At 43.3% G+C, this 24581-nt stretch overlaps 1 protein-coding gene across 1 annotated transcript in view; it reads right to left on the bottom strand.

The window, feature by feature from the left end:
* LOC310824320 (PTB-containing, cubilin and LRP1-interacting protein-like) overlaps positions 1-18183 on the bottom strand; it is a gene marked incomplete at its 3' end in the record, with an annotated part of 49319 nt that extends 31136 nt beyond the window's left edge. The window contains exons 1-2 of the mRNA XM_083697207.1: positions 18063-18183; positions 7885-8031 (exon numbers count right to left, since the gene is read on the bottom strand). Of these exons, the coding sequence (XP_083553333.1) occupies positions 7885-8031; positions 18063-18092 (177 nt within the window). The 5' untranslated portion in view covers positions 18093-18183. The remainder of the gene's footprint in view (positions 1-7884; positions 8032-18062) is intronic.
* Between the last annotated feature and the right edge of the window lie 6398 nt (positions 18184-24581).

The raw sequence follows: 24581 nt of genomic DNA, 5'->3' as shown, positions 1-24581 counted from the left end.
ACATCTTCCGACCGTCTGGGTTCCCAACGGTTTGCTAAGTTTTCCTGTTGGAAGTCACTCACCAGGGCAGTGGCTCGTCTTGTGCACATCGCTCGCCTTTTCCACTCCAGTTCAGTAAGACACACCCCCTGCAAAGGCTGGCATCACTGTAAGTCGGACATCAGCATTGAGGAAAGAAATCAGGCCTCAACCATTATCCTTCAAACAGTACAAGAGGAGTCCTATGGACAAGAGATCAAGTGCATTCAGGAACAAAGGAAGATCCCACGGAACAGTCCCCTGAGTAACCTTGATCCCTTCATAGACTACGATGGTCTGCTAAAGGTCCAACACCTGTCGAACACCTTCTGGGACAGATGGCGGAAGCAGTTTCTTCCAACGCTGCAGCCACGCAGGAAGTGGCTGTCAACTCACCCAAACATTGAACCCGGCAGTGTCGTACTCCTGAAGAACCTTCAAACTCCAAGGAACGAATGGCCTCTTGGACTGGTAACACAGGCTTTCCCAAGCAAGGACGAGAAGGTCCGAAAGGTCGAGGTTAAGGTGTACAAAGAAGGAGGTTCTTCACTTTTCCTTAGGCCTATCTCAGAAATAGTGCTTCTTCTCCCTCCACACAGCTAAGGACTGTTCTTAGTGCATTGTGTGGCGTGTAATTACTGCCAAGGAGGGCAGTACAGACGCTATGCCCATGGTGGTGCGTGTTCGCATGTCACATTATGGTTGGATAAACACTCTCATAGAGACATTACATAGTTTATTCTGTATCTCTGCTACTGCAGAACAAACAAATTGTTTGTTGATTTCAACTGAGTTAACAGTGCCTGCGCGGTGATCAGCCTATTTTGAATATCTAGAGACCACATCCAAAGAAGATACTGTTGATCAACAGGGTTGTGGACAGGGAAGTTTGTGTGTAAATGTGTGTGGCGGTGTCCTATCATAGGAAGGCTGAGTCAAAAGAGAAGCAGACAGTTAGCCTACCTGTTTGTTTTTTTTGTTTTGTTTTTTATCTTACGCATCTCATGCATGAAAAGTTGCTGTGAACCTGAGTCATTGTTTGTTTGCTTAGCTGTTTAGGCCTACTATGTTGCTTGCAAGTGTTTGGGTGTAATACTTAAGCACTGCTTCTTCTTCACATGCACACATACACACTGGTATCACAAAGAAAATATGGGATATTTGTATATTATGGTAATGAATTGTTGATGAATGACATTAATGCATGCATATTGTGACAAATGCATTTCAGAATTGTTTGAGCTTGGTTTCATTAATTAAAGTGGGAGCTTTTTATGACTGGGGAACACAATTTCCCAACTAGAAATACATCTTATCGAGCACATATTCCACTTAATAATGGATTAGACAAGCATCTCACATCTCTATGTAAGCCCAAATTATTCTGAAATGTATACATAAGGTCAATGGATGGTCCACACGACATTGTACACTCTACATGAATGAAGAATTTGATAGTGCTTAAATCTATGTGTTTAAATCTCCACTTTGCTACCAGATAGGATGGAATACAACCCGGATTGGTTATACCTTTCCAATTCATCTACACAAGTGCCTTTGGTAGGGGCTAATTGTTTCTGCACAGTTTCAGCAGTTTTAAGCAAAATGTTAATCTTTGACATGTTCATTTATAGGTTTATAAAAGGGAAAAGAAACAGACTCAGCAGTGTTGGGGTCAATCGTGAACTGAATGATCATGGACCCTGACATGCATAAGGCCATTGTGAACCTTAAACAGAGGGCATGAACCGCCAAGTGAGATTTGATCTGAAGAGAAGAGCAAGTACCTATGAGTACAAGGGTAAGCCTAACAGCACTATTCAATAGTGCACAATTGCATAAATGTAACTATATTTTGAAAATTCTATAAAAGTGTCCAATATGATTGCGTCTGAATTTCATTTGACAAGATGAGGAACTCTTCTACAAATGTGCACAGTCTAATAACAACCCTCACCTGGCCAAGGTGGTCAAAACTGCAGCAGAGGCCAATGACATATTTGCAGAATTTCACAGCAGCTCTGCTCAACCTCACTGTGGGGTTCACAGAAGCCAGCAGGCCATTGCTGCAATATTCTATTGGCCATGAATGTCCAGACATACAAAAATGGGTAGATGTTAATATACTAGCTCACTCTGAAATCAGTGAATGTTGTGTTTTCAGACTTCAAAAGTGTCTATATCCAGCTACATGCCCTTAATCCAAAATGAATGAAGGAAGGAAATGTGTTGCCTGTATTCTAAGGCTATTGTTTCCATGGGACATGGACTTACCCCAAGAGTGGAACATTTGAGGTCTGAAAATGTTTGTAACACTTTGATTTTGGAATGACCCATGACATGAATATACTTATGAATATACTTTTAATCATTGATCTTTTTTATCCAATTTGACAAACCATGCACATTTCTCCCAAGCAGCATCAATACATGTTATGAAAGAATCAGCATGTGTGTACTGCATAATTTCTTAAAGTAGCCTACAGAGTTGGATGAAAATGAGGTCTGTCTTGAACACACTCATACCTGTATCGTCTGTTCACTGTGATAATCTGTTTCAATGCGGTCTCTAGATATTCCAAGGATTCTTCGAAATAGGCTAAACCCCGCCCCAAACAGATGTTCACTCATTTGAAATCCACAAACAATTTATTTTGTCAAATGTATCGAATGACTAGCCTACACAGACCGCAAAATGAATGACTGCATTACTTGACAACTGAACAGTATTTCGTGGAATCAGTTACGTTCCAATGGATGTATAGCTCGATTCACATCCAATAGTTCATCATGATTTAAAACTAGAACGATAAATTAATACAATCATGGCATGGTTAAGAATGAATTTCTGTTTGTAGAGCAGCAGCATCAGAGATTAAATGACTAAATGTCTCAGTGAAAATATATGATCCGAATGTGAACACCTGTGCTGAATTGCAAGTGCAAGCGTTCCCGAGATGAAGCAGCGTCAGCTCGAAACTCGTAACACCGGCCCAATTTAATCCCGTAACTGCCTCCCAACTAACCCACATCTGTGGGCTGCTTTTAAAGTATGCTATCAAATAAAGCAAAGTAAATTCATGAATCCACACAAATTAAATAAGCACTAGGCTACAATGTAGGCCTAGTCTACAAACATGAGCTTATACCGACAACTTTCGATTTGATCCACTTTCGATGTGAGACTGTGGGGATGGAGGGGGATAGACACCTGTTCTTTCATGCAGGATATTTTTAATGCTCCTAATTTTGGAGTATTGATTTTTGACCATTCGTAGGACAGGTTGCCGCTAGTTATATCTATTTCATTTGTAGGCTATTATGGTCAATTTCTATAGCAAATAAAGAGAGAACATTCCACATAGGACAGGACAAAGAGGCCAAAAGTGAGTTATGAAAACCAATTATAAATATTCCATGAGAAAACAGGTTAAGGGATAGAGGGACTGATGATTTATGGAGGGACTGATAACAGGAAGTGCCTAGAAGTCAGTACTTGAAAGGATCAGATCCAAGGGTACCAAGCACTAGAAATATCTTAACAGGAACAGTACTAATCAGTACCAAGGATGATGTAATATTCTTTTTGATAATTACGATGAGCTCACCACCAATATTGTAGCAACCCGAGAACTCTCTTTAGAAATGGGAGGGTGACGAGGTATAGGAACCGGGTGAATGATATTGGTGGCGAACAGCCAGGAAGTGTAAATGATTTGCATATGAGGGATGGAACCTAAATTTGAATTGTATAAACATGGTGGACTGAAAGAAAAATGGGAGATGCTTTGTGAACCACCTCGGCTTTTGTTATTTGAAATAAAAGTCTCTGAATAAACCATCAGCTCTAGTATTTGGCATTTTATTTCAAAGTATTTTAACTTAGAATTCCACAACACTATGACTGGTCGCCGTAGCGTAGCGCAAGATGGAATGCGCCTTGAAAACAAACAAACATCTGATTGGCTCACTGTCCTGTTAATCGCAAATTAATCCTCAAATACATGGAATGCTTTCAAATAAAAAAACGTTATAAAAGAATGAAAGGCTGTCAGAATCAGAATCGGAATTCTTTTATTTGGCCATGTATATTTGCACATACAGGAAATTGACTTGGTGAGGTTGGTGCATGGACATAAAAAACAAATAGCAAATATTGACAAGAAATTTACAAAATAGCAAAATATTAACAAAATAACAATAACAACTTTACAAATTTACAAAAAAGAGCAGCAGAACAACAACAATATATCTTGTAGGCTGTGTGAGACTAAATGGTAATGCGGCTAGAGGCTGTGAAATGGTTGTGGGGCATGTACACTATAAATTAGAATAATTATAAATTACACTGTCAGTGCATTATTCGTGTGACAGGGTGGGGGGGGGGGGGTCAGTGAGAGGCAGGGGGCTTGGTTGTGAGCCCCACTGCCATGGGGAAGAAACTGTTCAGGTGGCGCGAGGTTTTAGTCTTGATTGACCGGAACCTTTTGCCGGATGGAAGTCTCTGGAAGAGGTTGTGACCAGGATGGGAAGGATCAGCGATGATCTTTCCTGCTCTCTTACTGGTCTTGGAGTGGAACAGGTCCAGGAGAGATGGCAGGTTGCAGCCGATGACCTTCTCGGCTGACCGAATGATCCGCTGCAGTCTGCCTTTGTCCATGGCAGTGGAGGCAGCAAACCAGACGGTGATTGATGAGCTGAGGATGGACTCAATGATGGCCGTGTAGAACTCAACCATCACTTTCTGCGGCATGTTGAATTTCTTCAGCTGCCGCAGGAAGAACATCCTCTGCTGGGCCTTCTTGATGGTGGAGGTGATGTTCTCTGCCCACCTGAGGTCCTTTGAAATTGTTGTCCCCAGGCATCTGAATGACTCCACAATGTTAACTGGGGAGTCACACATGATGAGGGGGGCGGTTGGGGCTGGACTTCTCCTGAAGTCTACTACCATCTCTACAGTTTTTAGGGCGTTCAGCTCCAAGTAGTTCTGGCTGCACCAGGAAGCCAGGCTGTCAACTTCCTCCCTGTAGGCGGCCTCATCACCATTGGAGATTAATCCAATGAGGGTTGTGTCATCCGTGAACTTCAGGAATTTGACAGAAGGGTGGCTAGAGGTGCAGCTGTTGGTGTAGAGGAAGAAGAGTAGAGGAGAGAGCACACGGCCTTGTGGGGCTCCGGTGCTGATGGTCCGGGGCTCCGAGACAAGCTTGCCCAGCCGTACCTGCTGCTTCCTGTCTGTCAGAAAGTCAGTGATCCACGTGCAGGTGGGCTCAGGAACGCTCAGCTGGGATAGCTTGTCCTGGAGGAGAGCTGGGGCGATAGTGTTAAATGCAGAGCTAAAGTCCACAAACAGGATCCTGGCATAGGTCCCGGGGGAGTCCAGGTGCTGGAGGATGAAGTGAAGTCCCATGTTGACTGCGTCGTCTACAGACCTGTTGGCTCCACAGGCAAACTGCAGTGGGTCAAGGAGGGGGTTGGTGATGGCCTTGAGGTGGGTGAGCACGAGGCGCTCAAAGGTCTTCATTACCACAGAGGTCAGGGCGACTGGCCTGTAGTCATTAAGGCCCGTGGATCCTCTGCTTTTTGGGAATTGGGATGATGGTGGATGTTTTGAAGCAGGCAGGTACCATGCATTCAACCAGTGAAGTGTTAAAGATGTCCGTAAACACTGGAGACAGCTGGTCTGCACAGTGATTCAGTGTGGAGGGGGAGACAGCGTCTGGTCCAGCTGCCTTGCGGGGGTTCTGTTTCTTTAACAGTTTGTTGACGTCTCTCTCTTGGATGGAGAGAGGTGCGACGGGGGGGAGGGGGCTGTAGAGGTTAGTGTCTCTGTCCAGGCTGGGAAGGAGAGGTGTGATAGCTGTGGGGGAGGGTTGGTTTTGTGGGTCAGAGTCAGGGCTGCTCCATTGTCTGTCAAATCTACAGTAGAAGTCGTTCAGGTCATTTGCAAGTCTGAGGTCATCCATAGAGTGGGGGGATTTGGTTTTGCAGTCTGTGATCACTCGAAGGCCTTTCCAGACTGACAAGGAGTCATTGGCTGCAAACTGTTGTTCTAGCTTCTTTGAGTACTGTCGTCTGGCCTCCTGAATCTCCTTGCCAAACGTGTACTTCGCCAGTCTAAACCTTTCCTTGTCTCCACTCCTGAAAGCCCTCTCCTTCTCCAAACAAAGCTGTTTGAGTCTTGCTGTGAACCAGGGCTTGTCATTGTTGTAACTCACCCTGGTGCGTGTTGGAATACATGTCCTCACAGAAGCTGATGTATGACGTCACAGACTCTGTGTATTCGTCCAGGCTGTTAGAAGCAGTCCTAAAAATTTCCCAGTCTGTGGTGTCAAGGCAGTCGTGCAGCTCCTCCACTGCTCCAATTCTTAGATGTCCACACAGCAGGTTTAGAAAGTTTTAGTTTCTGCCTGTATGCCGGGATCAGATGAATAAGAGCGTGGTCAGATAGTCCCAGAGCCGCGCGGGGAACTGCGGAACTGTCATAAGCTCTGCTGATGGTGCTGTAACAGTGATCCAAAATCTTCTCCTCCCTGGTCGGGCATTTGATTAACTGTTTATATTTAGGGAGTTCGTGAGTTAAGTTGCTGCAAAATATGCTGTAACAAGTTCCGTGACACAGAGGCGGAGTCGAGGTGGTGTGGTCTGGGAAAATCCCGTTTATTTTATCAAATGTTCGTAAAGTGTTCATCAAGTTCGTAAAAACCCAAAACACTCGGCGACTTTCCAGTCGCCCTCCTTCCTTCTCGAACGCAGAGGCACACACATCTTAAACCATCTAGTCAACGAGGCTTCATTTGCAACAGGTGTGCAACGGAGCCTCGCCGACGTCACCCTGGCCACGGTCCTGTAGCTCCCTCTACAGGCCGAACGCTGCATGTCCCCCCACATATGCACTTCGATTTTTGCTTCTATTTATGAAATAAGACCAACAAAAAATGCTTCACCGTATGAGGTAACAAATTAGATACATTTTAGGAAGGTACCCAGACATACAGTTAGGTCCATATATATTTGGACTCTGATACAATTTTTGTTATTTTAGCTGTTTACCAAAACAAACAAGTTATAGTTATATAATGAATATGGGCTTAAAGTGCAGACTCTCAGCTTTAATATGAGGGTATTCACATCCAAATTGGAGGAAGGGTTTAGGAATTACAGCTCTTTTATACACTCACCGGCCACTTTATTAGGTACACCTGTTCAACTGCTTGTTAACGCAAGAATCTAATCAGCCAATCACATGGCAGCAACTTAATGCATTTAGGCATGTAGACATGGTCAAGACGACCTGCTGAAGTTCAAACCGAGCATCAGAATGGGGAAGAAAAGTGATTTAAGTGACTTTGAACATGGCGTGGTTGTTGAGTATTTCAGAAACTGCTAATCTACTGGGATTTTCACGCACAACCATCTCTAGGGTTTGCAGAGAATGGTCCGAAAAAGAGAAAATATCCAGTGAGCGGCAGTTCTCTGGGCAAAAATGCCTTGTTGATGGCAGATGTCAAAGGAGAATAGCCAGACTGGTTCGAGATGATAGAAAGGCAACAGTAACTCAAATAACCACTCGTTACAACCAAGGTATGCAGAAGACCATCTCTGAATGCACAACACGTCGAACCTTGAAGCAGATGGGCTACAAAAGGGGGTCCAACCCAGTACTAGCAAGGTGTACCTAATAAAGTGGCCGATGAGTGTACATTCCAGCACACACACCAACAGCACAAGCCAATGACTCAAATCATAACCGAGACACACTCTTATATACAGTACACCCATACTTCTCGATCTCTCAAAACATGAACTCTCCAGAAGAAAGCCCTGAAACATAAAAATTGTAGTATGTTTCTGGTGGTACTGTACCTTAAAGCCTGTGTGGGACCGGCTCTTCATGAGTGGTGTGGTGGAACATAGCTCAATGGCCTCAGGCTCATGGAATATCACTGTGGGTAACGGCTCCTTTTTTAGTGTCAGCACATTCAGCTTGGTCTTCAGCATCGTCTGGAAGTGCTGGGGAAGAGAGGAGAGAGAGATCAGACTGGTCATATACGAACCTCAACAACGGATAGTATGCCTTCAATAGTGAGTGGTAGACAGACATGATGAGAGAATGTAACTAGACAGATCACAAAAACACATAGTAGTAGAGGTAAGATGAAAGACTCAGTTAGAGGCAATAAAATAGAGGTTATGAGAAATTTCAGGTTAACATGATATTATGGTTGTGGATCTGGATCATATCTGACGAACCATTTTTGTACAATTTCATTGCATAAATGACCCAGTATACTGTACCAATTACACAGTGGCATGCTTGAGCTATTAGATCATGACTGCTCCTTCTAGTTATGACTAATGATGACAGATACAGCAGCATTCATTACAGTAGATAAACTGATCAATCAACTGTTCAACTGTTAACTGTCATGTTAAATGTGAATATTTGAGGAATTCTGCCATAATCTGTACAGTATATGAGCAGCTGCATATCCTTTTCATGGCAGCAGAGGGTGAAAATTCAGGAAAATACCACAGAAGTTTATTTCCTGTTGAAGTTGTGAGAGTCATGATTTCATTAGCTGCTGGGTTTTGTCTCTGCTATTTCAATGAAACCCAAAAATTCCACAGGCCCTGAGAATTTTAGATTAGCCGATCTGGCTGGGATTGAACCTGACTCAAATCATAACCGAAAACCAAGGACGGACGGACGGACGGATCTCTCTCTCTCTCTCTCATATCACACACATTATGCACCCTTTACCATTACAAAACACATTAATATACTCAAATCCACACCTACAGCTGTTTATACACCTCCAACTAGCAAACCACTCCCAGACAATACACCTACCCCCAAAAAATACCTTAAAACCCCACCTCCTTCAAATGAATATGATGGCCCTGGGAGACCTGAGGACATCCTTAGCATGGAGACAGTGCCATTTTACTGTACGGTGCATCAGGGGATATGCATCATCACACTACACCTTCACAGAAGAGGAAAAGAGAGGAGAGGTAGTTGTGAAACTAAAGTCATGTGTGTAAACACTCACTGACCTCCGCATCAGCACTCCTGACAGCGGCCAACATTCCTGTGGTCTGCCTGGGACGGGGTGGGCTCACGGAATAACACTGTAATTCTATTCATAATATTTTTACAGCATTTCATTTTGTATTCCTCTGGACGAAAAAATAGCCTCATTGAGTTACTGCTATTATTGCTTATAATTCTGACTTGGTCTTTCTTCTCTTACAGAGATGTGGATTGGGGCAAGGGATTGTGTCTGAAACCAAAGAACTGACAATGTTGTATTGTCCAGGCAGGATGCTCCTCAGACATCCAATACACAGTGTGTTCTCTCAGGCTAGGCTCTGTACAGTCTGTTCCTCATCTAGACCATTAGCTGACATCCTAAGATGAATTTCATACTCTCATGCGACATGTGTTTTTGAAAGGTACACCACATTTTCAGGAACAGCCCAGATTTCCTTGTAAACGCTGGTATACATTTCATGCTTGAGTGAGGCACGTGACTTTTCCCAAATAACTTTTGCCTGAATTTGACGGATTGAGAGATCATTTCGGACCAACAGAGAACATTTCTTCCTAAAGACTCTTCACCCCCACTACCCCCCCTGTACTAACCCTACCCCATACCCTAGAGACCTCTTCACCCCCACTACCCCCCTGTACAAGTTCTCTCCTGTTAATAATTAAAAAAAAAAAAAAAAATACATAAAAAAAAAAAAAAAAAAAAAAAAAGGCTTCTGGCATTACGACTGCCAATGGCCCCTGGTATGAGCATTGATTACTTTGTCTTATGACTGTTGGATAGATGATTCACTTACTTAAACAAATGTGTTTGTTGTAAGTCGCTTTGGATAAAGGCATCTGCTAAATGCCATAAATGTAAATGTAAAAAACATTTTCCATAGTGGACATGGTGACCATTCTGATGTGATAAAAGGCTGGCACTCTAGAGAAGAGTATACAGTACTTCAGAGCAAAGTCTAACAAACCATACATCTCGATGCGCAAGGACTACTTCTAACAATTCCCACTGGAAAAAAACACATTCAAAGATGATTCACTATTCGCTTTTCCATATATGTAACCATGTTTCCCAAAAACAAATTAAAAAAACATGTCTGCAGAAAGACTGGGGTGTTAGCTATCATATGATACCTTCAATTTGAAAAATTATCTTTTGGTTATTGAGATACAGTAAGTGAAGTGGATTTACATCTGGTAACACAATGACAGTAACAGAATGACTAAATGGGTCCCCCACAGAAATTCATTATTTATGGATTTGAATGTCATTCTGTACATGATGATGTAGGTAAAATAGGGAAACAAAGTACAATAGACACTCTCATTAAGGTAATAATGTCTTCTTTTATCAACTTATATACAACATTAAAAACGGTCATTGATAGAACTCATAAAATACAAGAAATATAAATCTGCCTTCGCAGGTCTTCATTATGTAATGGGCAGTTCCGTGTAAAAGGACCCATGAGGACAAAAATGTGAAATTCATCAGAACATATCAAATTGGGTGTCAAGAGAATCTATATTTTGGGGAAATTAAGTGAGATATCCATTTCTCATCATCTTCCATCATAAAAATAGGGATAAGCAAAGGCTTTAACTTCTGGTCACACATATGGAAAAGCGTCTAAGAAAAACATCAAATGTCATTAATGTTCAAGTACAGACCCCGGTCAACTAAAATCAACACTTATATTTTGTTTTTAGGAAATGGTTTGGCTTCTGTAAATTTAAGAATTGTTGCCCAGTCTCAGGATCATTCTGTTAAATCTCTCACTATTGGCCTCATGAGAAGTGAGGATAATAAAAGTTAACAAAAGTAAATAGTATAGATAGACCTACCAAGTACATGGTGTTTATACTGATATGATATCAATTTAGTTTATGAATTATTAAGTGATTAAAACTGGTCATTCTGTTATCAAATCAGTAACAGAATGACCAAATCAAATCGGTAACGGAATCACTCAAATTGAATTGGCTACATTCACTTTTTGTTCAGGTTGTACAGAACCTAAAAGGGTTCTTCGGCTATCCCTATGGAACCCTTTAAGGAACCCTTTTGAGTTCCATGTAGAACCCTTTTGGGTTCTGTGTACAGTAGACCCCTTTTCACAGAGGGTTCTACATGGAACTTAAAAGGGTTCCACAAGGACAGCCGAAAAACAGTGGGTTTTGATATTAGTTCACCAGGATCTACACTTTAACATTAATGAGGTTTGATGTTTTCCTTAACACCTTTAAATACTTTTTATGGAAGATGTTTTCCATATGTTTGACCAGAAGTCAAAGCCTTTTCTTATCCCTATTTGTATGATGGAAGATGGTTGAGAAATGTATTTTTTTACTTAGTTTCCCCAAAATAGCATTCATTTGACATCTAATTTCATATGCTCTGATGAATTTCACATTTTGGTCATCATGGGCTTTTACACAGAACTGCCCAACATCAACATCTTAAAAACACAAGGCACCCAAACACATAAGCACAATCCACAAAACACATTCACATTACATCCATATGCAGCCATCAAATACATTTAGTCTACTGGTCAGTATTGAACATTCCAATTCACATTGCACTAGCAATAACATGGCAATCTACACTCACCGGCCACTTTATTAGGTACACCTGTTCAACTGCTCAATAACGCAAATATCTAATCAGCCAATCACATGGCAGCAACTCAATGCATTTAGACATGTAGACATGGTCAAGACGACCTGCTGAAGTTCAAACAAAACACCAGAATGGGGAAGAAAGGTGATTTAAGTGACTTTGAACATGGCATGGTTGTTGGTGCCAGACGGGCTGGTCTGATCTACCGGCATTTTCACACACACCCATCTCTAGGGTTTACAGAGAATGGTCCGAAAAATGCCTTGTTGATGCCAGAGCTCAGAGTAAAATGGCCAGACTGGTTTGAGATGATAGAAAGGCAACAGTAACTCAAATAACCACTTGTTACAACCAAGGTATGCAAAAGACCATCTCTGAACGCACAACACGTCGAACCTTAAAGCAGATGGGCTACAAAAGGGGGTCCAACCCAGTACCAGCAAGGTGTACCTAATAAAGTGGCCGGTGAGTGTATATACTGGTCAGTGAATCTCATACGTATGCCTGTGGTTGCTTCCTGTTTCTGTCCTGGCAGTGGAGGGGGAGACCAGGGAGACCTGGGGCAGTCGCTGACAGACCAGTTCCCTTTGAGCCTGGGGTTTGGCCAGGTTTCCAACAAGGGAGCAGAAACACATGCACACAGTCTGAAGATGAATGAGTGAGCAGAGCACACTACCAGATGTTTAAGACCTAGGGTGTTGACTGCAGGCGAGACAGTGGCCCATCTCAAACTGGTCTCAGACTGTTATCAGACCATCTCAGTCTGGCCAGACACTCACATAAACCAACATCAGTCCGACCCTCTTCAGTCTGACACACACATTCCTACTACATCTGCGGTCTGACCGAGGCATTAAAAACACAGCTGGAGCAAGGGCAGACAGGTAGAGCAGGAAGCTGCCCCAACCCATACAGTGGTTGGCTCCAAAACCACAACTCAGACCCCTCTTCCTAGCATGGTATGAGCCAGCCGTATCACACTGAACCTGTCAGCCTATGTTAACGGGCTCCAGAGAGATCCGTGGGAGGTCCTGTGCTGTGATTGGTGGGTCAGTTCTGTGGGATGTGGGCATCGACAGGACCAAACCTCAGACCCCGAGGGTGGCATCTCTGGCTGGCCATAAAAACATAATCAACTCTGACGCAAATGACCATAGTTAACCCACCCACACATATACAGTACCACAACACATTAACTACTCTGACAGTGACAAAACCTGTGACACATGATCCTTACGCAGTGTTCAACATCTAGTTTCCAAAGCAAACTAATACATCAACAGACTTTGAGTCATAAGCATGGGCTAATACAAAAGCCTGCATCTTGATTGGTCATGTGGCAGCATTGCCTAGTATAATTTTAGCAATTTGGATCTCAATTCTTCCATCCTTGAGGCAGGAATAGGCCTATACTCACCATGTGACACCTCAAGGCAGGCCCACAGTCAACCGCTATTTCTGCACGTTTTGTCTTCTCTAGGGCTGTGACGGTCATGGAATTTTGGGTAACGGTCGGTTGTCATGCAAATAATCATTATAACCGTTTCACAACAGGGACACAACTCTAATGCATGACAGAGACAGAATAACCTTGTGGTGGACTGCTGTTGCTATTACTGAATAACTAATGAACACATCCAACGTTTTTAAGAAGACCTATTTATTGATTCAACAGAAAGCAAGAACATCAGGCATAAAATAAAGTCCACACATATTTAACAAAAGTGCCTGCCATATGAATGCATGCAGCAGAAATATTGCTTTTTACTAAATAGTCTAGGCAAATAAAATAACAACAAGCAGCTGTCTATTTGCACTGACTACGGTAGGCTGAGCGTATCTTTTGTGTTCATAATTTTTCTATTTATCAAGCAGCTGCCGCTTGATGAATAGAAAAATTACGATCACAAAAGATACGTTAAGCCTACCGTAGTCAGTGCAAGTAGACTGTTGTACGTTTCCCTAACAATGTTCCCCGCTGTACTAAAAACTCTCTCTGAGGCTGTAATCGTTGCGCAAATACACATGTATTTTCTAGCAAGTTTCGCCATCAAAGGAAAGCGACCCTGGTTGTTGCACCACCATGTCAGGAGATCATCAGTGGAGTCCAGCGGCTCTTCTTGTAGGTAGCACGTCATTTCAGTGACAGCACGCACTCTTCGGTAGAGGGGCAGTGCTTTGCTGGCCCTTTTGCTGATTGAGGAGATCCCAGAGGTTCCTCTTCTTGGCAGGGGGTGGCGCAGAGTCACCATCTTTAGAGCCATCATCTCTGGGCGCAGTAGCAGTGGCACCACTGACCCCGCTTCTGCCCCCATCCATTTTTTGTTTAGTCCCCCACCGTGTTGCGCAATCCTGCGGAATAAAATATAAAATAAATTAGAGCATGATAGGAATTATAAGATACTTAAACTCATAGGCCCATCATATTTTCACAACAAAATTATTTGTTATTATTGGCTAAGGCATATTTGAATAACAACATTAACATTAATTTAGGATAGGCTAGCATAGTCTACACTATAAATTAGATAGTTATTATTAAAACTGATGAAACTTAATATCTCACCAGAATAAGGCTGTGCTTTGGGAGTTGGAGCTCCGTCTGTGCTTTCAGAAGGTCTCTCTTTTTTCGCCAGCTTTGCAAGAAAGTGCTCACCAGACTCCTGCATAGGCCTATAGCACGGGTACTCTCGCTGACCACACCGTTGGTCACAGCTAAATGTAGATTGTGGCCAAAACAATTCACCAAGACCATTTGAGTTGCCTCACTGCAGCCACAATGTTCACCCCGTTATCAGTGGCAATACAGGACAGTTTTTTCTCATCCAGGGCCCAGTCCCACAACCCCGACTGCAGGCATTCAGCCAGGTTGTCGGTTGTGTGACTCTCTGGCATATAGCTAGTTTCCAAACAGCGGGACTTGAGCGACCAGTCTTTGGTGAGGTCGTGAACAGTCAGGCTCATGTAAGGGGTCATATTCACACTCGACCACATATCCGTTGTCACCGCAAAGTGGTTGATGTCTCTGAGCTCTGCCTGTACCTCATCCTTCAATTTATTATACAGATTTGGGACAGCTGTTTGAGAGAAGTACTTTCTTCCCAGCAATTTATATTGTTTGTTGAATTTCAGCAACAGTTTAAATGCTTTTTTTTTTTTTTTTCTCGACCGTTCAGAACAGAACCATCTCTATTGCCAGAAAGCGTGTTACACTGTCAGCCCTCGACATTTGTCGCTGTCCCGTATGTATTTAACCCCTAGCGCAAACGCCTGGGCCACACTGAGTTGTCGCTGGCCAGAGGTGGATGAAGAAGATGCAGTGGCTGTGGTTAACCCCAGTTGTGCATAGGCGGCAGCATGTTTATTGCGCAGATGATTTTGCAGGTTGGTGGTGTTGGCATTTTTTTTGCACACATTCTGCACACAACCTCAATGACGGGGCTGTCCATCCTCGTCAGGTACAATGTGGAGCATGTTCATATGCATGTCTGTGTGTACACATTGTGATCTGGAGAGAAGGAGCTCTTGAAACTGATTTTGCAGACGGATGTGGTTGAGTAAGGAATAGATGATGGGTAGAGGACGTAGACCCTGCATGATAGCCTGCATCCTGTTGCAACAATATGGGCAATTAGAATCCATTTCCTACCACCACGCTATCTCAGGTCGGGTTGGGTGGCGGGCAGGTTAGCCTTAGCATTAGGGAAAACAATGCATCAATAAATCCATATAAATACCTATCCATAATCCATACACTTTTGGCTTATTGTTCAATCAGCCTAATGTTCACTGTCACTGTATAGGATTTTAAATATTTATTTTCTATTTTTATTTCAGCATGGACTTTCTTCCACATTGGCCTATTTTTTTAACTAATGTTCAACAAATGAGCATATCAGTGCGACCATCACCGTTTATTATCCACCATTTAAATCCACGGGATTTGAAAATGTCCACGGTGTGCTTTTCAACACTGTCATACAATTTCTGCTCCATTATCTGTCAAACTGCTAAATTAAGCGCTGTTTGTCAATTCACAATGTGTGACAGCGCGATCTGAGAAAGAATTACAATATTTCACCTTCATGAGTGTAACTTCTAGGGTGTTGCACGTGACCCCTTCCACCTAAGGTTAGAGAAAAAAAAAGAAAAAAGATGACTAGCACTAATGACTTGGTCCCTAAAAAAAATGCCACTGCTGCTATATGGCAGCATTTCGGCTTTCCGAAGCCACTGTATATGGAGCAAAAACGGCTCCACATATCCTGAAAACACTTGCTCACAGCTGCTCATATTTCCTCTTCCTGCTCTTATTAAAAATGCAGCCAGACATTACCATGGCAACAGAGCAAAGGAGGCCTTGGTAAACAGTAAAATAAACACCAATGAATAGGGTAGATGACAACTCTAGAACACCACTGTTAAGGAACAGAGATAAAGGACTACAGTAGTCAAAGGGCTAAGCGACTGATCATCACCATAGCAACAGTGCAGTGAGCAAGCAAGCAAGCAAGCATCACCAAGGTTACTAGGCCTAGTGGTGTACGACTCCAGGATTTTTGGACCCTGACTCCGACTCCTGCTTTCAGAGTTGATGGAGTCAACTATTTTCTCGACTCAGACTCCAAAGCTGGGGAGAAACTGTCCTAAAATGAATACTACTGCGATGTCCGGATGTGTGCATAAAAACGATTGCAATGGCCTAGTGATGCATTGGGAGAAGATTGCCATTCTTTACAAGACATTAGCTTCTGTTTTTGTTGTCTCAGACATAAATTAGCATTGGAATTTGGAGTCACAGATTTGTGGGAGTCGACTCAAATTGGAGTCGATTCTTCTCCATCTCAAGAGTCCCCACCACTAACTAGGCCATCTTTTCACTGACCCTTATATAATAAGGGTTTCATCATCAAGATGCTGTGCTTACGATGACCATCGTTAGGGGCACAGTTAACAGCCAGGAATTCCAGCCATGGCGTCATGTGACAAGGGGCATTATTGCGCAGCGAGCTGGAACAGCCCCATTACTATTTGATAAATGGCTTTCTGGAACCCTCATTTCAGCACTTTCCCCCTGTGAGGGGGGACAGATTTCTTATCTGTCATTTATTATATTCAATATTGGCAATATAGCCATACAACAATCTATTTCAATCTGTATAACCATGATGATTAGATTTTGTTCAGTCATACACGGTTCAATGATTATGTTATGATCAGTCTATAGACACTGTTGGATGACTTATGATCAGTATTATACTCATTTATGATTTTGTGTAAAACTAGAATGACTATGCAGTAACGGTACAAATTTAGGTGCAAGGCCACCTTGACCCAAAGGGCGCCTCTCGTTATTAAACTGTGCATGTGTTGCTGTCCCTATAAAATGGTTGCTCGGCTGTCATTGTCGGAATCGGGGCAAATAGCCAAAATGTAAAGTGTTCCTTACTCCATCTCCGTCTCGCATTACATTGCTCTCTCTCACTACATGCGATCGCTTGAGACCCGATCATTTCATGCTTTTCACTTAAATTAACCACGACGTTATGCTCCCATAAAAACTCACTTGTTTAACAGGTGATATGCAACATTTTCTCTGGGTAGAACATTTTAGGCAGCAACCCCTCGCGAAATATACTTCATACATCCTTGGCCAGCCCAGATGGAAATAACCACCAGAAACACACACTGGTACCAATGCAGGCCACACTGACTAAACACAGGGGAAGAAACCGAACGAGACAGAACCGTGGCTCACAAAGAACAAAACCAGTTTAAAACCTAAAAAATGTATGTGACCAAGAAGAGAGGATCACTCGAAGATTAAGTCCCTGTAGGTTACAGAAAGAAAACATTCACCTAAAAGTGGCGGTATTTCACTGCTTGCAGTTGTAAAACATGTAGATAGTATCTCCACCAAAGTTTACTACGCTATTCAGTCTTCTTAACGCCTGGGCAAGCCCTTGCTACAGTAATCCAATACAAAACATTAATCTGAACCGAAAAAAAGCTTGACGACAGACGTGAAAAAAAAGTACAATAACAAGCGCGATAGCCAACGTTGAACCTCGGCTTGCGTAACATACTGTATGAACGCGATCCAAGGTAGTTGGGTAATGGGGATAGTCGGGGGAGGGAGGAGGTGGCATGAATTCATAAAATGATCACTATCGCGCCGGTCTGACAATAAAACTGACTTCAGACGATAAAACGATATCGTGCAGTAAGAATTAAGCACTGGTAAGTTCATTCAGCACAGACACCAGCTCAATTAATGCACGATGGCGTTTCATACCGTTCAACATCAGACAGACAACCACCCCCTGTGTCTGTGTTTGTCGGGAATACGAATTGATGAAATCATACCTGCAATCGCTCTGTCGCTGGCTGCCACATATTAGTAGAATCAAAGGTTTCCGTCTCTACGACAGCGTGTTCTTCTATTTGTAGTCCAACTCACATCTGTTCACTTTCGGCGCTCGCTTCTTCTCTCCTGCAATCTGGAAAAAACTGACAGTGATTCCAATGGAGCGCGAGGACGAAGCTCCGCCTGCGTGAATTTACCGGTCTAGCCTGCAGAGGGCAGGGTTTTAGAAGTCAGCCAGAGGAGCCAGTCAATACAATGCTGGAGTTGCAGAGGACTATTGACCGTGTTAGCCAACACATTAACGCGCTCTGGTCATGTTATAGGAGCTGGGCCCCGAGACAGCTAAATCATGTTTAGCCTTTGATTTTTTTGTGTGTGTACAGTCCATAATGTGTTCCCTATGCAATTTAGAGGTGGCGCTTTGAACTGTTGGAACACAGTAAAGGGTCAATAATTGTTCGTATGACAACGCTCATGGTTGAAACTCATCTGATATGTACAGTGCCTATAGAAAGTCATCATACCCCTGTGAAATATTTACCTTTTGTCACATTACACCCTAGAAATTAAAATAAATCAAATCTAACTTTTTTGAGCTGTATGTACACATTATAACCCTCATCATCAAAGTGAAAATTAAAAATTTAAAAATTCTGGACAATTATTACAAATTAATTAGTGAAATACCTGGTTTGGTTAAGTGATCAGCCCCTTAGAGTATACCATTATAAACTTGCTCAGGTGCCACCAATCAACTTCCAGATCAAACACCAGGCTAATTGCCCCCCACCTGACATCAATTATAGTGGTTTTGATTACTTCAGAATAAAACCAGCTGTTTCTTGAGGATTCCACTACTAGAAGTGCATGGTTCTGCAAAGAATTCACCATGGTTGGAAAAGTACTTTCAAAAGGCCTCTGGGATAAAGTTGTAGGAAGGCACAAGTTAGGTGAAGGCTACAAAAAGATTTAGAAGGCTTTAGCTATCCCTCTGAGTACCGTTCAGAGCATCATTAAGAAGTGGAAGGCGTATGGCACCACCAACACCTTGCCTAGATCAGGCCGTCCGTCCAAACTGGATGACCGAGCCAGGAGGACATTGATCAGAGAAGCTACCAAGAGGCCAAAGGCAACTTTGAAGGACTTACAAGTCTTTATGGCTGGGACTGGTCTGTCTGTGCATGTGACAACAATCTCACAAGCTGGCCTGTATGGCAGGGTAGCAAGAAAGAAGCCTTTTCTGAAAAAGTGCCACATTCAGTCTCGTTTGTGCTATGCAAAAACACACCTGGAAGATTCTGTTGCCATGTGGAAAAAGGTTTTATGGTCAGACGAGACTAAGATTGAACTTTTTGGACTGAACTCCAAGCGCTATGTTTGGCGAAAACCAAACACAGCACACCACCCAAAACACACCATACCTACTGTGAAGCATGGTGGTGGCAACATTATGTTGTGGGGATGTTTCTCTTCAGCGAGGACTGGGCAATTGGTCAGGATTGAAGGGAAAATGGATGCTGCCAAGTACACCAAAATTCTTGAGGACAACCTGCGTCCCTCTGCTAGACAGCTGAAGATGGGCAGGTCATTCACCTTCCAACACGACAACGATCCTAAACATACCGCCAAAAGAACAACGCAGTGGCTTAAGGATAGAAAGGTGAATGTCCTTGAGTGGCCGATAAATCCGATAGAAAATCTGTGGATGGACTTGAAGAGAGCAGTCCATTGCCGCTCACCACGGAATTTGACTGAACTCGAACAATTCTGCAAGGAAGAATGGGCAAATATTCTCCAATCTCGGTGTGCAAAGCTAGTAGAGACATATCCAAACAGATTGATGGCTGTAAGTGCAGCAAAAGGTGGCTCTACAAAATATTAAATCAGGGGACTGATGACTTTTCCAACCCTGTTATTCTTGTTTTTAATTTTTTATAAATTTAAACTGTCGCCTTTTTTTTCATTAGTTTGATGTTGTATGGCTAAATTTGTACATAAAGCTGGAAAAAGTTTTTTTTTTAATGGGTTTTGATTTCAGGCTGTACGACAAATATAGTAACTATTTCAAAGGGGTATGATGACTTTCTATAGGCACTGTATACTAGAAATGTTGTCGAGTACAGTGGTAATGAAAATCATCTTTAGCTTTAGATTTTTTTTTTGTGGACAGTCCATGATGTATTCCCTATGCAATCTAGACTAGGCACTTTGAACTGTTTGGCCACGGTAAAGGGTCAATAATTGTTTGTATGACATCCTTCATGGTTGAAACTCAGTTGATATGTATACTAGAAGTGTTGTGGAGTACAATGGTAGTAAGAGTCATGTTTATCCTTGGAATAATATTATAATATAAATATTTTGTTTACAATCCAGTTTATACAAATATACGATGAGTGACATGACGCCACAGCTAGCCTGTATTTATAGATATTTACATAGAGAACATCTGGATAAAAGCAAGAGGTCATAGGCCTAGGCCTCACACAAGTCTCAAGACACTCAACACTTATGGGCATTTCCATTGCTGATATTTTGTAATTTTTGTTACGCAGAGACGTTCGGGTGGAACCAATGACGGCACAGAGAGTGGACAATACGGTTATGCCCGAAGGCGTCTTTAATAATAATAATAGGGAAAAGGGAAGGGGGAAGAGTGGATAATCCAGAGAGAATAGTCGAGGGTCGGTTCAGGGTTCGGCAGGCGGGCGGGTAGTCAGACAGGCAGGGGTCGGGCAGGCAGACGGGTAGTCAGACAGGCAGGGGTCGAGCAGGCAGATGGGTAATCGGACAGGCAGGGGTCGAGCAGGCAGAAGGGTAATCAGACAGGAAAGGGCTAGGTCCGTGGAAGGGTCGAGGCGGAATCCAAGGGGGGTCAGGACTGCAGGAGGAGATACAGGAGACAAGGGGTAAGGCAACGACAAGGAGACGAAAACACTGAAGGGCTGAAGCGTAGCGATGAGAATACTCTAGGGTTACCATATGGTCACAGTACATTCTGGCACTGGAGTGGAGTTCAGGCTGGGTCTATGTAGGGTGCTGATTGGGGTGGGTCGCAGATGTGCTGATTGGGGATCGGGTCCAGGTGCGCTGTCAACTGGGAGGAAGACACTCCAATGATGACCACCGCGGCCTCGAGGTGGTGACAGAGGGTTGGTTAGAAGGGGGAACCGTAACAATTTTCTCTATTTGCATGAGGGGACAGTGATCTGATGGAAAGAGATATTCATGAGTGGGTGTTGACGCTAACTCTATAGACAGGCCTGTGTTTTCCAGGCCACTGCTTGTTTGTTGTGGTCAACTGTTGTGGTCTGTGGGTTGCTTTGTGGTTGATAAAGATAATCTCAGCGCTGTGCTCACATCTTGTTTTTTCCCAGTGGAACAATAAACAATGATTATGTTTTCCGGGGTTCCTTTGGATTTAGAAATATACAGTACTGGTATAATAATATATACTGGAAATATACAGTACTGGTTTCCAGGCATTGCCTTTTTATGACATACAAATCTGTCTTTTAAACTAGTCTTGTGCTTCGTTCAAGAATTTCTACCCTCCTCTCAACTCAAATGTTGATTAAATGTATGTTATTTCATAGTGAGGGATTCATTTCATACAGGGATGTAAATCAACACAGAACTCACACAAGACAACAGACAGGTAGTGTTCACGTAATTCTGTATTGCTACATCATTCAACATAAATAGGAATCATGTGGTTCTTCTCTTTAAAGATATGAGGATGACCCAAGGCAAAACATCAGTCAGGTCAGGCCCCAACAGGAAAGATAGAGGGGTTGACCCTGAGAGGAACAACACAACCGCACACAGACAGAGAAACCTGTACCTGAAACACATATACTGGAGCATAGACCAGCTGACCTCCACCTTCTTATTCAATCAGCCGAGAGCCACAGGCCACTCCTAGAAAAACACTGTTCTCATAGGGAAACCATACAACACTGAATTACTCCTCCTAGATTTGCACATATTATTAACTTGCATGTAAATAACACAACATGACAACAAAAGTTTATTGAAAAACATTGTTTTAACAGCTTTCACCTAATAGTGGCTTTATGGCTCAGGTGAAGATAGAGCTGGGGAAACTCCACACCAGGAAGGCTGCGGGCCCTGACGGTGTGAGCCAGAGGGTGCTCAAAGTCCACGCGGACCAGCTGTGTGGAGTACTCCAGTACCTCTTTAACCTGAGCCTCAGTCTGGAAAAGGTCCCATCAATGTGGAAAACATCTTGCCTGGTACCGGTACCAAAGAAAAGAAAAACCTCAGTGTTCTGAATGACTATAGACCAGTAGCCTTGACATCCCACACCATAAAGACCATGGAAAGACTGGTGCTAGCACAAATGAGGCCCCTGGTGAAGACATCCTTGGACCCCTTGCAGTTTGCCTACCAGGCAGACATTGGTGTGGATGATGCCATCATCTACCTGCTACACAGAGCTCACTCCCATTTAGATAAGGCTGGCAGCACTGTGAGGGTCATGTTCTTTGACTTCTCCAGTGCATTTAACACCATACAGCCCTTACTACTTGCGGATAAGCTGCTGAGGATGCAGGTGGACTCCCCCATTGTTTCCTGGATTACGAACTACTTGACCAACAGACCACAGTTTGTACGGCTGCAGGGATGTGTGTCGGACTGGGTGGTGAGCAGCACTGGCGCCCCCCAGGGGACAGTTCTGGCTCCCTTCTTCTTCACCCTCTATACCTCAGACTTCAGGCAACACAGATACTTGGCATCTGCAGAAGTACTCTGAAGATTCTGCTATTGTGGGACGTGTCAGTGGAGGCCAGGAGACTGAGTACAGAGGACTGGTGGACAGTTTTGTTGAATGGTGTGAGCAGAACCACCTGCTACTCAACATCAGCAAGACAAAGGAGATGGTGGTGGACTTTAGGAAGACTAGGGTCCCCCTGTCTCCTGTTTCCATCCAGGGACAGGACGTGGAGATGGTCTAGAACTACAAGTACCTGGAGGTGCACCTGGACAATAAACTGGACTGGACTGGTAACACAGATGTCCTGTACAAGAGGGGCCAGAGCCGGCTTTATTTCCTGAGGAGGCTCAGGTCCTTTGGTGTGTGCAGGACTCTGCTGAACATGTTCTACCAGTCATTGGTGGCCAGTGCAGTGCTGTACACGGTGGTATGCTGGGGGGGCAGCATCAAGGAAGGTGACACCAAGAGGCTGAACAAGCTTATTAGGAAAGCCGGTTCTGTCCTTGGTGTCACCCTGGACACTGTGGAGGAGGTGATAGTATGGTAAATTTAAAGACAATATAAGGGTTTGTAATCCCACACCTAGGGAAGAGGTCACAGGAAAACAGATGGTCCTAGAACATTTGGAGAAGGCAGTAAAGAGGGGTAAGGTCAGATTGAGGGGTTGCTATAGGTGAAGAAAACAAAGGATCAAAGCAGGAGGAAACAGGATAGAATAATTAAAGATAGGGTAATTAGATAATAAACAAAGTTGAAAACAACCAAAACAAAAGGCTTTTGAAAAAAAGCCGGGGTGTCAGAAAGGCCTGATTGTCACGCCTGAGGTTGCTGTCTGGTGACTCTGGCGCCCTCCTCTGGCGGTACGGGGCCAGTGCCCTCCTACTCTACCAGTATTCGTTTCACCTGTGTGTTCTGTCCCCTGTTTGTTATTTATAGCCTATGTGTTTCCCCATGTCCTTGTCAGAGATTCTCCCTGTCCTAAACGTAAGTGTGTCCTGCCTGCCAGTCTGTTATCTGTGTTATCTAGTAGTGTACCCTGTTGGCTAGTTAGTATTATTTCTCCGTTTACTCCACTTGTTAAGTGTGTACCTTAGTTTATGGAGACTGGTTTTCTCCACTTTTATTTTTACCCTTTTGCCAGTATATGTCTGTATACCATGCGCCAATCCTCTCATTAAAGAGTATCTTTATTTTTGTTACATCTGTCGTCCTGAGTTTCCCTCCGCACTTGGGTCCACCCTACCAATACCATAACACCTGATTAGACAAATGGGCGCCAGCCAGGTGGGCGGCGCACACCTTGATGACGAAATGTAGTTCTTGAATGTTATTGGTGTATGTAGACAGGAATCAGAAATACGTTGAATAGAAGGCGTTAACCTGTGTGAAATCTATAAAGACAGGTGACTGAGGAGATAACGGGGTCAGCTTTGCAAACCTGAACGGCTACATATTCTGCGGGAATAAAGTCTTTGACTGAATCAACAGCTCTGGTTAACGGTATTTTATTTCAAAGTATTATAACTTAAATTCTACGACAATAGGAGGATGAGGACCAAACTCCTGCCCATCATTGACAATCCTCCCATCCCTTACATGACACTGTGGCAGAGCAGAGAAGCTCCTTTAGCAACAGATTATTACAACCTTGTTGCACTAAGGAGCGCTATTGGAGATCTTTTCTGCCTGCCGCAATAAGACTGTACAACTCCTCCTCCGGCTGGCTGGATCGGGGTGTCAGGCTGGGGGATTAAATCATACTGGACTGTTCTTACTGTAT

Source organism: Argentina silus (genome assembly GCF_951799395.1).
Source record: "Argentina silus genome assembly, chromosome: Y".
Classification (NCBI taxonomy): domain Eukaryota; kingdom Metazoa; phylum Chordata; class Actinopteri; order Argentiniformes; family Argentinidae; genus Argentina; species Argentina silus.
This window is presented reverse-complemented; position numbering and strand designations above follow the sequence as displayed.